Source organism: Pristis pectinata, chromosome 10 (assembly GCF_009764475.1).
Source record: "Pristis pectinata isolate sPriPec2 chromosome 10, sPriPec2.1.pri, whole genome shotgun sequence".
In the NCBI taxonomy this organism is placed as follows: domain Eukaryota; kingdom Metazoa; phylum Chordata; class Chondrichthyes; order Rhinopristiformes; family Pristidae; genus Pristis; species Pristis pectinata.
The window spans coordinates 88,734,728-88,752,655 of record NC_067414.1 but is presented as its reverse complement, the minus strand read 5'-3'; the positions used below and the strand labels follow the sequence as shown (position 1 = coordinate 88,752,655).

Below are 17,928 nucleotides of genomic sequence, written 5' to 3'. Positions count from 1 at the left end.
TGCCCAAGCCTCCCTAGTTGAGCTGCGTTATGCATATAATGCTTGTGTTTGTACGTGCTCAGAGACTGCACTCCAACCTTTCCCCTGAAACATGAGAGGAAATGCCCTGCACTCAACATCCTCTATCCCTGCTACACAACACTACCATCTGGCATAAGAGTTTAAGGCAAGACTTGGAAAATTTGGACCACTTCCCATATCTAGAGAGCCACCTCTGAACAATGGTAGATGTTGATGATGGAAATGATCACCGCCTTCAATACAGCCTTTGTCCATTTGAGGAATCAAATGTTTGGAGATCAGGATCTCAGACTTGGCACAAAACTCCCAATCTACTGAGCAGCGGAGATTCCTGTATATGCTTTTGAGACTTGGATCACCTGCAGTGGGTATCTCCAAAGAACTGGAAAAGAACCAACAATGCTGCCTCTGGAAAATTTTTCGGATTCACTAGGATAAGTGGTTCAATGTTGGTGTTCACTCCCGTGCCAACATCCCCTGCACTGAGGGCCAAGTCACTCTGTGCCACATCATTCGCAACCTGACTCCAGACTCTCAAAGTAGTCATTCTATTCTGAGTTCTTTCGCAGGAAAAGATTGCCAGGAAGACACGGGAAATATTCAAGGATGTTCTCAAAACCTTAGCAAAATAAAATTTGCAACATGCCCATGAATTCCTGGGAGTACCTGCTCCATGACTACTCCAAAGTGGAGGAGGAGCATTTTGGATGTTGTTGAGAAACCAGAGGCCATGTATCAGATGCACATAGAAGGCCAGTGTAATGAAGCGGTGAGCATCACCTCACAAACTGCCCACCCTCCCACCCCATCATGCACCACTTGCAGAAAACCACGTTGGCCTCGTCCGTCATCACGGAACCAGAGTGGAAGCAAGTCATCCTCAATCCAAGGTGGCTGCCTGAGAAGTAGGCAACATGGTCGCTAGTCTGTGCCCAGCCAAGTCCCCGAAAGAATAGTATCATGCTGCTGGAAGGTCATCAACTCGGTGAAAGACGCCCTTTGGTCTGCCCGAAACTTGTTGGTCTCCCAGCACTGCGAGATGTCCATAGGGGAATGCTACCGACTGGCACATTCCAGGCTGCAGGAGTATGTGCTGAGGGACCCACTGAAGCTGGGTGCAGCCAACGCAAGGGCTCGGTGGGGAAGGACTACGGTTTAGGGTTCTTCTGCCACTGGAGAGGGAGGGGCGGGGTCAGGCGAGGAAGCCCCTTAAATATTGTAAATATGGGACTGGGGTATCACCCCAGGGAGCCACACGAGTGGCATTGGTGCTGTGGGTTTAAAAATTAATGACTGATCTGTACACGAATGTAGAGGGTTTACACTGTTTATTGTTGTATATTGTTTTTTATGATGAATAAAGTTTATTTTGTAATTTAAAACAAATCTGTTTGAAGGGATGTTGGTGGGGATAAATATTGGACAGGGCAATGTGAAGAAGTCCTGCTTTACTTCAAAATGGGATCTCTTGTGTTTACCCGGGTTGGAAGATGAATTCCAGTTTAACATTTAATCTGAAAGAATAGATATCAGAGAAAGGACATCTCTGGTTACAGACACAGTTGGAGATAAATGTGGTAGCACTCCATTCTATAAAACATACACTCGACATACTTCATGAATGTAGTTACCCCACCACTTGGATAGGCATAACTTTATCTCATTGGTGACTGGCACAGGTATCTCAAGGAAAGTGATAAACACCATTGTTATTCCAGTGTGCGTAGCTATGATGTTTTTAGAGTCATGACTACACAATGCAGAGCACATGTACTTCAGTAGAAGTTCATTTTAAAGAATGATTCTGTTATATTTCCAGGTTTGCCAAGTTTTATTCGAGAGCCTGAATCAAAGAATGTGTCAAGAAATGCCAGCTTTAATCTAACCTGTGAAGCTGTGGGCCCTCCTTATCCTGTGAATATCCATTGGTTACAGGATGGCATCACCATAAAAACAATTGAGAACACCACTCTTTCCGTTCTGAATGTAGCAGGTAAGCTTATGATAGGAGCCTAATTTTATGTGTTAAATTATTTTCTTGGTATTCTGTATTCTCTGGAACAGTGGAAACAGGCAAAAAAAAAAAATTGCTTTTTTTTAATTGTAAGCCATATTTATTTTTCTTGATTCAAACAGACAACTCGAGTAATACAACATGGAAGCTGCCCTTTGGCCCAATGTGACTCTGCCAGCCATTCAGTCACTATCCAAGCTAATCCCATCTTCCTTCTGTGTCACCACATTTAGATACTTGTGTTGTGAGAGTCTCTGCCTCCACCATCTCCGAGGCAGATGCCAGCCAGCTTCCAGTCTCCCTTCCTGGCTTTAAACCCATGCCCTGTGGTTATGGACACTTCTGCAAAGGAGATGGGCTTCTCACTATGTACCCGGTCCATGCCCCTCCATTTTGAATACCTCAATCAGTCCCCCTCAACTTTCACTGTACTGTGTCTCCCTCCATAAATGAAACACTTTACCCAGTGAATCTTCCGTGCATCCTCTCCAGTGCAATCCTGTCCTTCCTGTAATGTGGCAACCCAAATTGTACTTAGTACTCCAGCTGTGGCTGGACTAATGTTTTGTGCAGTTACCCTCTGACCTACCTGCTCTTGTATTCTATACTCCAGCCGACGAAGGCAAGTATCCCACTTTGTTGTATCTTCGCAAGCATCCCATTCTTAACCACCTTATTTACCTCTGCTGCTCTTAGATCAGAGATCCTTAGTCATATATGCCAAGGTCCCACTGTTCCTCAATACTCCCTTGGATCCTACCATTCATTGTGTATATTCCAGCCTTGTTAGTTCTCGCCATATGGATTCCTTCATATTTCTTGGGATCACTGTGCTCGTCTTCTCAGCACATCACTATTCTTCTGCAGCAGGAGACCACCATTGACACTGTTGACGACACCAATAATTGTGTCATCTGTCAACTTGCTGATCCTGCCAACTACATTCACATTCATATTGTTAATATGCAACACAAGCAGCAAGGGTGTCGGCACTGATCACTGTGGTACAACATTGCTCGCGGGCTTCCAGTCACTGAACCAACTGGCAACTATCAGCTTCTGCCTCCCACCAACGGGCCAATTTTGGATCTGAATTGCCTTTAGCTCCTCTGGGGTTGTGACTTTTAAACCTGTCTGTGATGTGTGACCTTGTCGAAGGTCTAACTGAATTCCGTGCAGGTTACATCAACTGCACTACCCTCATCGACAAACTTCGTCACCTCTTTGGGGAAAAATTCCATCAGACTGGATTGCTGCTTAACAAAGCCATACTGACACTCAGAATCAGGTTTATTATCACCGACATATGTTGTGAAATTTGTTGTTTTGTGGCAGCAGAGCAGTGTGAGACATTTAAAAATTACTCTTAAGTTACAAAAATAAATAGTGCTAAAGGAGGAATAACGAGGTAGTGTTCATGGACTGTTCAGGAATCTGATGGAGGGCAAGAAGCTGTTCCTAAGTTGTTGACTCTGGGTCTTCAGGTTCCTGTACTTCCTCCCTGACAAGAAGAGGGCATGTTCCCGGATGGTGAGGGTCCTTCGTGATGGATGCTGCTTTCTTGAGGCACCTCCTCTTGAAGGTGTCCTCGCTGGTGGGGTGGGTTGTGCCAGTGACGAAGTTGGCTGTCTATAACCTTCTGCAGCCTCTTTTGATCCTGCAAGTTGGAGCCTCCCTACCAGGCTGTGATGCTCTCCATTGTACATCTGTAGAAATTTGCTCTTTGATTAATCCCTGCCTCTCCAAGTTAATCTGGTTCCTTCAGAATTTTATTCAATATCTTCCCTACCACTTGCATTAGACGAGCTGGTTTGTAATATTCAGGCTTATTTCTGTTAGCCTCCTTGAATAGAGGTGCTGCATTTGCTGTCCTCGAGCCATCTGGCACCTTGCCTGTGGCCAGTGAAAATTTAAAAATCAATGCCAGAGCCCTGGATATTTCCTCCCTTGCCTCCCAAAGCAGCCAGGGATGCATTTCATTGGGCCCTGGGGATTTATCCACCTTTTTAAGCCCATAGACAATCCGAATCCCTTTTGAAGGCAAGTTGTTCTAAAATTTTGCTCTTCTTCCCTGAACTCTCCAACTGCAGAGTCCTTCTCTGTAATGAATACAGATGAGAGGTATTCATTTAAAACCGTTTGATCCATGAACGAATTGGCCCTTTGGTCTCTAATTACTCTTTCCTTGATTACCCTCTTGCCCTCAATGTATTTAAAAAATGTTTTGGTATTTTTTCTTAATCTAGCCTGCCAGTGGTATTTCATATCCCCATTTCACTCTGAGGTTTTAAGTAACCCCCAGCCCCACATCCTGTGGGCTTCTCCTATTTTCAGTTCTTTGTATCGGCCTTATCTCGTAATGCTCTGCCTACTGGGCTGACTTGGTTTTCCTTCTGTATGTGGCGGTTCTTTGTTCCCATCTGCATTCTGTGTGCCATTCCCTTTCCAACTGATTTAAACCTTTCCACCAGCAACTTGTAACCATATTATTGGTATTGGTTTGTTATTGTCACTTGTACCGAGGTACAGTGAAAAACTTGTCTTGCACACTGTTCATACAGATCAATTCATTACATAGTGCAGAGTGCATTGAGGTAGTACAAGTTGAAAAACAATAACAGAGTACAGAGTAAAGTGTCACAGCTACAGGGAAGTGCAGTGCAGGTAGACAACCTTCCCAACAGTACCTGCAGCACCATCATTGATGGGAAATATTTAGAGGGATGTGGGCCAAATGCAGGCAGCTAGAACTAGCTCGGGAAGGCACTTTGGTCGGGATGGGCCAAAGGGTTTGTTTCTGTGCTGTATAACCCTGACCCTAACTAACTGCCTCCATGTTCCCTCCCTGTAAAGACTGTTACGGACTCAGTGAATGTCCCTTTTAGATAGAGTGTGTGTGTGTGGGGCGTGCTTACGTCAATAGAAGATAAAGGACGAAATGACGTTGTTGAAGAAGTCAGAAGGAGAGAGAGAGAAGGGAGAGAGACACCAGCCTGCTAGTTTTCTCTATCAGTGGATGAGAAACAATAACTGTGTCTGCCACTGAAATCCATGTATGGAAATTGGAAGTAATCCGGTGGAGTTCACTTTGTTGCTGACCTGTAGAAGGAAACAGGTATTTGTGTGGACGACCACGATTCGGATGCTTTTCGGGGTGAGGAAGTCACTACCGAGTAAACACTGAAGTGTCGTTTGGGTTCCATCGTGAAACATTTGGACTTCGTAATTACTCTCTCTCTGTTTCTCTACATCTACGTCTTATCTTCAGACAACGGTGGTTGTTGAAGAAGCCCTTGCTCATGTTTCACCTTATGGCTTGCGGAACTGAACTTTAAGAACCATTCCTGAACTTGGAGTTTGGGACTTTGTCACACGCACACGAAGAGTTTAGTTTTGGGGTTAATGTTCAAAGTTTAACATTTTTGAATTCTAACATACTAACATTTTTACTCTTATTTTACGTATGGTCATAAGTAGTGATTAATAAAATAGTTTTTAACACTGAATCATGCTCAGTGTGTTTCTTTTGTGGCTGGTTCGTGACAAGACGTTGGACTCATTCTGGTCCAGGTGCAATCTGACTGGCTCGTAGACGTCCCCCAGAAACTGTCCCAGTCATCCCGAAAGCCCTCTGTCCTGCAGCATCTCTTCAACGATGCCTCCTTCTGGCCTGTCCTCCTCTTCTTCCTATTCTTGCTGGTACATGGTACCAGATCAAATCACCTGACTGCTCTCAGGGCATCAGGGTTTGTGCCGCTGTGAAGGTGGTGGGAGGGGTGTGGGATTTAATTTACAGATGGAAAGAGGTCCACAAGTAGTGGAAACCTCTGGCCGATGGGAGTCTGATATAGATGGATACATATTGTAATGAGAATTTGTGGAGATAAAACCAGGAGAATATTAGACTGGATGATGCATGACTGCTGTAGGTTGTAAGCGTTATATACATCATGGTCTTTTATTTCCCCATGCCTTTTAATGGGGTCACCTTCACTGCTGTAATGACGGGCATATTTTAGGAAGCAACATTTCTGGCATAAACCTTAAACGTAACCTTGTCCGTACTTGTTGACCTCATTTCTAGGTCTGTTTGATGCCGTTAAGATGGCTCCCTCCAGGATCAAAGTGTTGAATTGGTGCTTCAATTAAAATGGGATCAGTTGATCAGCAGTAGGCCGGTGTTTCCATGTGAAGTTGTTCTAATCCCTAATCATTTCATAAATTGCCTTGTATGAAATCACTGGGCAAAAAAGTAGAATGATACTTTCAATGCTTGCTGCTTATTGGACAGCCAATAAGTACATACAGTATTGCTGGTATCTGAGGACAAGTTCAGTTTTGAAAACCTTTTTCTATTAATTGGCAGTGTGGTGACTCTTTGCAAGCTGCTCTCAGCAGATCTGTTCATTAAATTTATTGTCTTTTATATCTTAATTCTATGACTTTAAGAATTGCTAACAATGTTCTGCATTCTGTTATTGTTTTCCCTTTTGTACTACCTCAATGTACTTAATAATAAACCAATTACCAAACTTAATGCTTGGAGAATGGAACCTTTTTGCTTTGATGCACATACTCCTGTCAAGGTTTACTTTTAATCGTACTTTAAAAAATTATTCCCATTTCAGTTTCCTGGGGTACTGTACCATTGTCTTCATTGCAGGAGTTGACAACTATCTGCGCATGTCTGCGATTCCCTTTTTAAAAGGAATGAGTCATAAGAAGTTACCTGACCACAAAGGCCCTAAACAAAATCCTCCACTCCAATAGTTTTTTCCCTCCTGCTCCCCGAGGAGCTCTTAACCAGTAGTCTTAACAAAAAAATGATGAAAATTGATTTACTGTATCTTCCTGTCAGTCCAGTACTGAGGGAGTGCTGTATTTTTGCAGGCGTTTTTCTGATATACTTGGTGCTCTCTGCTTTATCAGATGAATGTAAAAGCTCCCATTTTGTTATTTCAAATAGTGTATTTCTATTTATTACAACGCAAGTGGCCATTTGGCCCATTGGTCCCATGCCAGCTCCCTCTTCTCATTTCCCTGTAGCCCTGCAACTTATTCTCTCGCAAACCCATCAACTTTTTTTTATTCTTTTGGCAAGACGTTTATCGTAAGACTAATTTGCAGAAGCAAATTAACTTGCCAGTGCATTTGTGGGATGAGAGAGGAAAACCAGGCAGTCACAGAGAGACCAAAACATTCCTGCATTATGTGTTGCATTACAAGCACCCAACCAGTACCTGTATTTTATTGGTCCAAGTCATTCACAAGTGCCTTAACTGCTCATTGACCTTTGCGAGTATAGTACAGAACTTGGTTTGCAGAAACACTTCCCTGTTCAGTAGAGTCAGTCATGCAGTATGGAGCTGGGCCTTTTGGCTCTGCAAGCCCACACTGACCATCAAGTACCCGTTTACACCAATCCACTTTTTTTTCCCCTCTTGCATCTTCATCAGCTCCCACCCTACCACAGAGTCTCCTGCCACTTGCCTACACTGGGGGTAATCTACCGTAACCAATTAACCTACTAACCAGCATATCTTTTGGATGTGGGAGGAAGCCTCAGTATCTGGGGGAACCTACACCATCACAAGGAGAACGTGCAAACTGCACTCAGGCAGCACCAGAGGTTAAGATCAAACCTGGATGTTTGGAGCTGTCAGGCAGTTGCACTAACTGCTGCCACCAATGATTCTGAGGGTGATCAGTCACTGACTAGGCACAGACATTTAAATTTGTAGATATTGAGGAGAGAGTGCAGGGAGGTGGCACTGATGTGAAATATCTGTCATGATCTTATTGAATGGCAGAGCAGAAATGATGGACTGTTGGCTTCCTCATGCTTCTATCTCTTGTGTTCTTATGTATGACTGGACTGAATTCCATTGCCACTTCTCTGCCTGACTGGCTAGACCATTGATATCTGAGTGCAGTCTAAAGATTTTTGCTGTCAGCTACATGGCCAATATTTTTGTCACCTGCAAACTTCTTCCTGTCCAACGTGCAAGTTTTTAATGTAAAACCAAAAGCAAAGGACTGAGTCCTGTGGAAACTGCCGGCAATAGGTTTCTAGTCACAAAAATACCTTTCAATTATTACCCTCTGCTTCCCGCCATTTTAACTGATTTTCGGATCCAATTTGACACACTCGTGAGCTGCTTTGTTTTTTGACTACTCAGCCAGTTGGAACCTTGTCAAAAGCCTTGCTAAAATGTTTGTAAAGTGCAAACTACTGCCTTGATCGACCCTCTTAGCATCTCAAAAACCTCCAAGGCCATAAGGCGTAACATTGTCTTAACAAATCCATGCTGATTCTCCTCTATAATTGGTATCTTTCCAAATGAAATCCCTCGGACTTGATTTCCTTCATTTTCCCAGCACTAAAGTTAAACTAACCAACTGGTCTTTAATTACTCCATTTGATCCTTTTTAAATAACAGTACAATCTTAGTACTGTTCAGTGGGCTCCTAAAGTACCATAATGATTCTATGAATACACCTTGCCCAAAAGATAATCACAGAAATATGCTCCTCATACGGGCAAACAGGATTAGTCTTGATGGGCTAAAAGGTTGGCATTGATGTGGTGGGCCGAAGGGCCTGTATCTGTGCTTTATGACTCTGTATTTAAGAACAGACTTCTTTTTGGAGAGCTTCAAACTTGATTCAGTGTTCATGTGTAGTTGCAACATGGTTAGATTTGGTATTGGTTTATTATTGCCACATGTACCTGCATCTGGAGTATTGCATTCAGTTCTGGTTGCTCCATTACAGGAAGCATGTGGAGGCTTTGGAGAGGGTGCAGAAGAGGTTCACCACGATGCTGCCTGGATTAGAGAGTATGTGCTATGAGGAGAAGTTGGATAAACTTGGGTTGTTCTCTCTGGAGTGCCAGAGGCTGAGGGGAGACCTGATAGAGGTTTATAAGACTATGAGAGGCATAGATAGACAGTCAGTATCTTTTTCCCCAGGGTTGAAATGTGTAATACCAGAGGGCATGCATTTAAGGTGAGGGGGGTAAGTTCAAAGGAGATGTGTGGGGTAAATTTTTTTTTGCACAGAGTGGTGGGTGCCTGGAATGTGCTGCCAGGGTGGTGGTGGAAGCAGATATGATAGAGGCGTTCAAGAGGCTCTTAGATAGCACATGAATGTGCAGGAAATGGAGGGATATGGACATTGTGTAGGCAGAAGGGATTAATTTAGTTGGGCATTTGATTACTAATTTAATTAGTTCGGCAAAACATTGTAGGCCAAAGGCCTGTTCCTGTGCTGTACTGAGAAACGGTGAAAAGCTTGTCTTTGCGTGCTATCCAGAGAGATCATTCCATACTTAAGTAAATCAAGGTAGTGAAAAGAGAGACAGAATGCAGAATATAGTGTTGCAGTTACAGAGAAAGTGCTGTGCAAGTAGACAAATAAATTGCAAGGGCCACGATGAGGTAGATTGGGAGATCAGGAGTTCACCTTTTATTGTATGAGAGGTCCGTTCAAGAGTCTTGTAACAACGCGATAGAAGCTGTCCTCGAGTCTGGTGGTACGTGCTCTCGGGCTTTTGTATCTTCTGCCTGACGGGAAAAGAGAGAATGTCTGGGGTGGGAAGGGGTCCTTGATTAGGTTGGCTGCTTTCCCGAGGCAGCAGGAAGTGTAGACAGAGTCAGTGGAGGGGAGGCTGGTTTGCGTGATGGACTGGGCTACGTTCTCGACTCTGCAGTTGCTTGCAGTCTTGGGCAGAGCAGTTACCATACCAAGCTATGCTGAATTTCCTTAGGTGACAGTTAATCTGCAGTTACAAATGTTCATTGGGACTGAACAACATTGTGGGTGTGTGCTGTTTTAAGAGAGCTTGGCATATGAAGGAAAACCCTTGCCTTAGCCTCACTTCCTCAGTATAAATGCAGAAGCACAATCCTTCCTGGATCACTTCCCATTCTGCATTTTTGGAGCATGGAGTCTCATGTAGTTGAGGTGTAAGTCATTGGGGTGTATCGAGAGATGGAAAGGTGAGGCTTCAGTTTTCCTTGAAGGGATTCTCCAAACTGGCAGGGCTGATGTCTGATGAGAGATTGGGAGCATTGGACTTGTGTTGACAAGAATTTGAAGAATGAGAGGGGACCTCATTGAAACATCATGACAAGACTGAACAGACTGGAAGGATGTTCCTGATGGCACAGAAGTCCAGGCCTAGGGATGACAGCTTAAAGATAGAGGGAGGCCATTTAGCACACTGGGATGAGCACACATTTGTTCAGCTAAAGAACAGTAAAGCTGTGGAATTCTCAGCCACAAAAGTCACTTAGGGACCAAATCATTAAATATGTTCAAGGAGTTAAATATGGCTGAAGAAATTGAGGGATAGTGGGGGGGGGGGGGGGGGGGGGGGGGGGGGGGGGGGGGGGGGGGGGGGGGGGACAGGAAAAGTATGTTGGAGTTGGATGATCAGCCATGATCACGTTGAATGATAGAACAAGCTTGAGGGGCTGAATGGCCTACTTCTGCTCTAAAGGAAAATTTCAAAGCACAAACTATCAGAATTGTCAATTTATATAAAAGTATCTGATTGCCCAAATATGTTGTGCACGTATTTATTGGTTCTCGAGTTTCGAGCTTTGGCATACAAACTGTTTCACCAATTTTATAGCGTGTCTGACTACTACTGTTGTGGTTTCAATGTTAAATTTGATCACCATCCACTGTTTCTGGGCTGTGCTGAAAGGTGCAGTGAATGTAATAAACTTTTTTTTTAAAAAATGGCAATAACACCTTGGTCAAGGGGTTGGAGAAGTGATGAGATGTTTGGAGGCAGAAGAAATGCCTCCAGGTTGGCGAGGATCTTAAACACCAAGTTCCTTGATGCCAGATAGCTTTCCGCAATGCACAATACAAAGCTAATACCAGTCCATCAAAAAGCACTCAAGTGACCCTTTCATGCTGATTTATATCTGCAATACACTGAGTGCTGATACTTGTTTGCTGTCAAGTACAAGGGCATCTAGGCTCAGTGAAGGAGTATTAGTCATCCAATGAAGTCTCCAACTACATTTCCACAAACGGAAAGGGTTACTCAGTCTTTGCAGCCTTGAAGCTATCTTGTCATATTTTGGAAGAGAGGTTCTCTTTGGAATCCATTTTCAGGTTGATTCTGTCTCATCTGTGTTGAAAACTTGTTCTAGTTTGTCACCTTGCTCCTGAATGAGCTTGGCCAGCTCTGGTAGTGGGTTCTGGTAAGTATCTGCAACTCCACTGATCGGCTAAATGTTCTGCACTCCATGCTGCCTTGTGCATGCTTCAAGCAACTCTTTCTTGGTTTAAAAAAAAGTGGTTCCCTTGGCTATACTTCTCTCCTCTGAAGTTGACACAGCTTTTTCCCCCCCTGTTCTAAATGCGTGTACGATACCTTATTTTGGTGATTTCTCAAATTGCTGTCCTGTCCACTGGAATTCTCATTCTGTGTGTTTGGTCCCCAATCCACCTGTTCAGTTTCTTCTCCATTTTTTGGACTGTAGTATCATGAGTATAGGACACTTGCAGCAACATTTGCTCTAATTTGTGCTCCTTTCTTTTTACAGTGGACTCATTAAGCCTGTAAGCCCTGGTTGCAGATGGTGAACCATCTCGCCCAGTGAGTGTATCTATTGTTTTCTGCACTAAAGGCTTTTTCTGCTTCACACTTTTTTTAAATCACCTTCTCATACCACTTACCTCCATTTCCTTTGAGCTTGTGGTGAATACGAAAAGGGCAATAAATAGCAGAAAAGCAAGCAGACCATATGATGTTTACATGACAATATTTCCGAGCCCTGTGGTTACAGGATGATGGGTAGTGTCCAGCTGCATCTACAGGACATGGCAACCAGTAGCACTGTGCAAAAAGTGAATCTGTGTTATGTGGCTTTTTTTAAATAAAAGCCGTCATAGTCAATTGACCATACACAAATGAAATTCTGCAAAAGGAGATGTTTAAATTGAGATCTGACCGATGGACTAGAAGGCCACGTGTTCAATTTTTCCACTGACACGAAGATGGGCAGTGTTGTGAATAGTCTAAATGGAGGTGTTAAACATAACCAGTTAGTGTGGTTGGTGTTACAAATGTGAAGTCATCTACTCTGGACTTCGAAAGCACCTCTGTTTTATGCTTTCTGAATGGGGGGGGGGGAGGGAGAAGAAACATGTTGGGGATGGGTGGAAGGGTCAGGTGCATAGGTTGTTTAAATGCCATCAGCATGAAGAGGCCAATGGAACATGAGCCTTCATGTCCAGGAGACTGGAGCACAGAGGGATAAGAATCACTTTACAGCTGTGCAAAGCCTTGGTTAGACTCCACTTGGAGCATTTTGTTCACCGTACCTCAGGAAGAATAAAGCTTTGAAAGGAGTGCACTGTTGATCTACCGGAGTGCAGCCCTGGACTCCACGGGTCGAATTAGGAGGAGGGAGTCGCACAAACTAGGGTTGTAGTTCAGCAATGATTTGTGGGTGGCACAGTGGTGCAGCTAATGAGCTGTTGCCTCAATGCTCCAGAGACCCGGGTTCAATCCAGACCTTTGGTGCTGCCTGTGTAGAGTTAACACACTCTCCATGTGATCCTGTGAGTCGACGTGATCCAAATGAAGGGTCTCCACCCGACGTGTCGACTGTCAGTCCAGATGAAAGGTCTTGACGTGAAGCATGGACTGTCCATTTTCCTCCTTAGATTCTGCCTGACCTGCTGAGTTCATCCAGCTTCCTGTGTGTTGCTCCAGATTCCAGCGTCTGCAGCCTCTTGTGTCTCGTCTCAGCTTCGTGATGGGGCCTGGCAACAAACATTCAAACGCCTTACATTGTAGAACTTTTGAATAAACAAACAGAAGGAAGGAAACAGAGACAGCGTTGTAGCAAACCTCCCTGTTACAGAAAGTTCAGCTTGGGAATCCCAATACAGAACAGGCCAATTCTATTTACAAGTGTTGAAGAGGTGGGTAAACAATGCATCGGCAGGTGGGGGTTCTTTTTCAGAAAAATCCTTGTACCAGACTTCAATACAGGCCTCTTCTTTTCTCACGTCGTCGAGTCAATTTTATTGTCATATGCACAGGTGCAATGAAAAACTTCCAGCATCACAGGCATAAAGCATCATCAAAGCAACATTCACAAGAAAAACATCAATTAAACATAAATTATATACAATTTTTACAAGAGACAACACAATTAGAACAAAAATCAAGTCCATTTTAGTGCAAAGTGATCAAAGTGTTGCTAAACTGCAGTGATTAGGGTTTTTCTGGTTTAAGGGTTCTCATTGCCAGTCTTTGCCATGGGTTGCCAAGCTGTTTCTGTTCCTCTTAAAGAGCATGATGGGTTTGAAAAAAAAATCTATGCTCAGCGCAAATCATTCGACCCACTGAAATCTCTGACATTTTGTTTGATTAATTCCCTACATTTCCAGTCTCTGTGTAACTCCACACTTAAAACATTGGTGCCTTTTGTCTTTTGAATGGGTCTTCCAGTTCCACACTCCACCAAAGCAAAGGTCATATTTTTACTTTGTAATGTGTGTGGTGAACTGCTGATTACTGGCAGAAACTGTGATGACAATGAACTCTATTCACGCTCTGCACATGGCCTACCTATTTAGATGTATTTAGTGCCTGTAGCACTGCGGTACAATTTGAAACACATCTGTTCCCAAGTGAGAGGCTTTCAAAGCGGTATACTGTGCAAGAAAATTCCGTGCGTTAAAGTGTGGTTAAGATTGACTTGAATCAAGTCAAAGCTGAAATGAAAGTTAGGATTTAGATTTTGAATTCGGGAAGGGAAGCTGAGGGGATGTTGTTTTGACAAGGGTAAGGGAACCAGAAACCAGAAGGTATAGGTTTAAGGTGAGAGGGGAAAGATTTAAAAAGGACCTGACCGGCAACTTCTTCGTGCAGAGGGTGGTGCCTACATGGAAAGAGCTGCCAGAGAAATCAGTTGAGGCAGGTACAATAACGACATTTAAAAGGTATTTTGATAAGTATGCGGATAGGAAAAGTTGAGCGGGATATGGGTCAAACATGGGCAAATAGGTCCAGCTGAGATGGGCACCTTGGTCAGTATGGATGAGTTGGGCAGAAGGGCCTGTTTCTGAACTGTATTACTCTATGACCATGACAACTGAAACCAAATGGGATTGATTGCGATGTGCACTCGGAGACTTCAAGGTGAAAGCTTGCTGTGATACCAAGATCGTTGGTCGCCATCATCCTAACTATCATGTGGCGCTTAAAAGTGTTAAGAGAAAGCCAAAGCTTTTAAGTCCATTACCATATTTATGGCTTTGTTTTTGATGGCTCTTGAGTCTTTGCCATTGCAGTGCACATGTTTAAATCCTAACTGTGCTAATTAGCCCGTGCCACTGTGATACCATAGTGTATTTGGCATTGGTGGGCAAAACTGATCCTTATGGCAACCTACTTGTGATCCCCCACTATACAAGTGCTGCTCTGTTCTTGATTGGTTCCTTAAACTGTCCCTTCAGCCCAGCTTGCCTGGCCCTCTACATCTAATATTGAACTCGTCATCCACTGTTGTGTACAGAAAGATTTAATGTTTTGAGATTAAATCTTGTTTGAAATATTTCACTCTTCCATATTCCACCAAATTTCTTCTCAAAAGCTAAGCAGTGGAACAAAGATGCTTTGGAAAATATTGTCTGTAACCTGCAAGACTTGATCATTCTGAAGTTTTGACATAATTATTAAAAAAAAAATTCTAATTCTTTAAGGACTTGGCATTGGTATGTGTTGTACCTAACTCTTCAGCAAAGTCTAACACTAAACTTAATATTTATGAACTGAAACTTGTTTTTGGCACCAGATTTCACTTTAAATCTGTTGACAGTACATAATTAAACTCTCTGTTTCTGATTAGTTCCTGAAAAATGTGAACCACTGGAAAAATAAACATTTCCTTTTGTTTCTCGTGGTGTTTTCATAATGTAACATCCCTGCTCTAATCTTGCTTTCAGTAGAAGTAGATATGTCCCATAACCTGATCATCATGAGCAATGCACAGGACACTTACTGCCTTTGCATATTAGCCCCTGGTGAGGGGTTTCAATAGCAGGGGCTTTCAGAACTGCCACGTCTTTGTCCTGTGCTCAGCTGATAACTGCCAGATTGAATTTTGCTGTCATGCAGCACGTTTTTTGAGAGCCTCAACCTGAAATTTCCTTTTTGGCTCTTGGATCTGTTGTCTGAATTCCAGAGTGGAAGCTCATTTCTGCTTGGAAATCTTCTGGCTGGAGCTTTGGAGGAGGTTCTGGCAGTACAGCAGAACACGTGGAGGAAATTCCTGGTTATTCACTTTTGAGTAGATTTTTGCCGGTGGCTTGGGGCTCTGAGATCATCTGTTACTATTGTCTGAACTGTCTTGTGGAACTTCAAGCTCTGAGGGAGAGCTGAAGTTTAGAAATCTGTTACCATCCCATTAATTTTGGTTTCAATGGCTCCTGTGTCTTTACCATTACAATGTACTTGTTTAAATGCTGATTTGGCCCATGATAATCATGTGATACCACAGTGCAATCAGTAATGCCGAACCCTACGGCACCTTGCTTCTGATCCCTTGCTATGTATATGCTGCTTTGTTCTCAATCAGTTGATCAAGTTGTCAATACAGCCCAGGTTCTCTGTTCCTTTTCTACAATACCCTGCTTGTTGGGTTAAGCGATGGTAGTAAGCGGCTTGCCCAAATGTAGCACATCTAAACGGGATCTCCATTTCCAGCAAGGCTTGACCTCAAGAGGTTCCGGTAAATTTGTTGGGATGACTCTCTAAATTCACACATTCACTCTTGACTTATCTGGTGGCCCACTCGAACTGGGAATGGTTGCAGTATTCATTGGCCTGAGAGATTTGGCAACCAGGAGAATCTAAGCCTAAACATACCAGGCTTAGATTCTCCTGGTTGCCAGCCATTTTCATTTTCCTTCCCGTCCCCACACCGACATATCTGTCCTGTGCCTCCACTGCCCAGTTGAGGAGCTAAACATGAGTTATAGGAACAGCACCTTCTATTCCACCTGGGTAGTCTACAATCGGATGACATAAACTTTGGGTTCCCCATCTTCTGGTGACTGCTCCTTCTCTGTTCCCTCCTGATCCATCTGCCCGTCACCCACACACTCTTCCCACTGGTTCCCTTCCCTCCCTTTATTCCATGCTCCACCTTTCTCTCCTATCAGAGTCCATCATCAGCCCTTTTTGTCACTTCCACTTCCTAACTTCTGACACCATTCTCGCTCTCCTCTCCCCCATCTGCCTATCACCCCTCCTCACCTGGATCCTCCTATCACCCGCCACCTCTTGCTCCACCCCCTTCCCTCCACCTTTTTATACTGGCTACCTCCCCTCTTTCAGTCCAGATGAAGGGTCTCAACCTGAAACATTGACTGTCCATTTCCCTCCATAGATGCTGCCTGACCCGCTGAGTTCCTCCAGCATTCTGTGCGTTGCTCTACGTTCTCTTGTGTTCAGAGAATGAGACGTGGACCTATTGAAAGATAGAAAATTCTCACTCTGCTTATAGGGTAGACGTGGACTTGATTTTTCCATTGGCTGGATTGTCTAGACCCAGGGCATGACAGTCTCAAAGTAAGAGGTCAAACGTTGAGGATGGAGATGAGAATTCCTCGACCAAAGAGTGGTAAATCTTCTGAATTCTCCACCCACAGGGTCTAAGAATGCTCAGACACTTGGTATATTCAATATTGCATCTAAAAATCAAGGGAATTGAGGGATGTGGGATAATGCAGTGAAGTGACTGAGGTAGAAGATCAGCTAAGATCTTGTTCAGTGGAGAAGCCAGCACGTTCTTGCATCCTGTTCCCAATGCTCTCAGCAGCTCTCCGCCAACACTGGAGCATGGACAACACCAAGCAATGGACCCCGATCCAACTGATCCCCAAACTGCAAGTGGCCACGGGCTGTCTCGCAGCTCCAGTGACCCAGGATCAATCCTGATGTCAGATGCTGCCTGTGTGGGATTTGCATGTTCTTTGGTTTCCCCTGGGTGCTCCAGTTCCCCATCGCATCCTAAAGATTTGAGGGATTGTAGGTTAATTGTCCTTTTTAAATTGACCCTAGTGTGTAGGGGAGCATACAATTTGCGAGGAGTTGAGGGGAATGTGGGGAGAATATATTTTTATTAAAAAAAAGATTGGTGTAAGTAGATGCTTGCTGGTTGGCAAAGATTTGGTGTGCTGAAGGTCCTACTTCCTTGCTGTATGTCTCTGTGACCTATAAGAAAGGGCAAACTGCTTCCCATGCACTTGTTTCGAAGAAAACTATATTTTTGTGAAACTGATAATTTGGAAACCAAAATTATATTTTTAAAAGAAGGAGCCTTATTGTTGCCAGCAGCTCTTATCCAGTGTTGTTGTGAGATTGCTGTCTTTGCTGTGCCAAGAAAAAAAATGATTACAAAGCTCTTATTGTCATGTATTCTCCCTCTGAGCTCATTACTTTCCTTTAGGCAGAGTTGACAAAGTTGCCTCTTCACACCAAACGTAACAAACTACTCTGTATAAAGAAGGCTTAGTAGCTCTGCTTTCTCAAGGTACCTGGACATTAAATGCTGATGACAACCACACCTTAATAAATGATGACACAAGGTACTTGCAGATGCTGGAATCTGGAGCGACACACAATCTGCTGGAGGAACTCAGCAGGCTGAAGCAGGACTGGTGCAGAGTTTCGATCTGAAACACGACAATTCCTTTCCTCTCGCAGATGCTGCTCAACCCACTGAGTTCTTCCAGCAGATTGTTTGTTGCTTTTAATGAGTGGTGCAGTTTTTGTTTAAAATAGCTGCTGAGTAATTTGGGTGGATGGTGCCAGGGATTCAGGAGTTGTGGAATACGTGAATATTCAAATG

At 43.7% G+C, this 17,928-nt stretch overlaps 1 protein-coding gene across 2 annotated transcripts in view; it reads left to right on the top strand.

The window, feature by feature from the left end:
* mertka (c-mer proto-oncogene tyrosine kinase a) overlaps positions 1 to 17,928 on the top strand; it is a 136,405-nt gene that overhangs the window by 32,405 nt on the left and 86,072 nt on the right. For both annotated transcript variants that reach the window (XM_052024628.1, XM_052024627.1), the window contains exon 4: positions 1,841 to 2,014. In XM_052024628.1, coding sequence (XP_051880588.1) covers positions 1,841 to 2,014 — 174 coding nt within the window. The remainder of the gene's footprint in view (positions 1 to 1,840; positions 2,015 to 17,928) is intronic.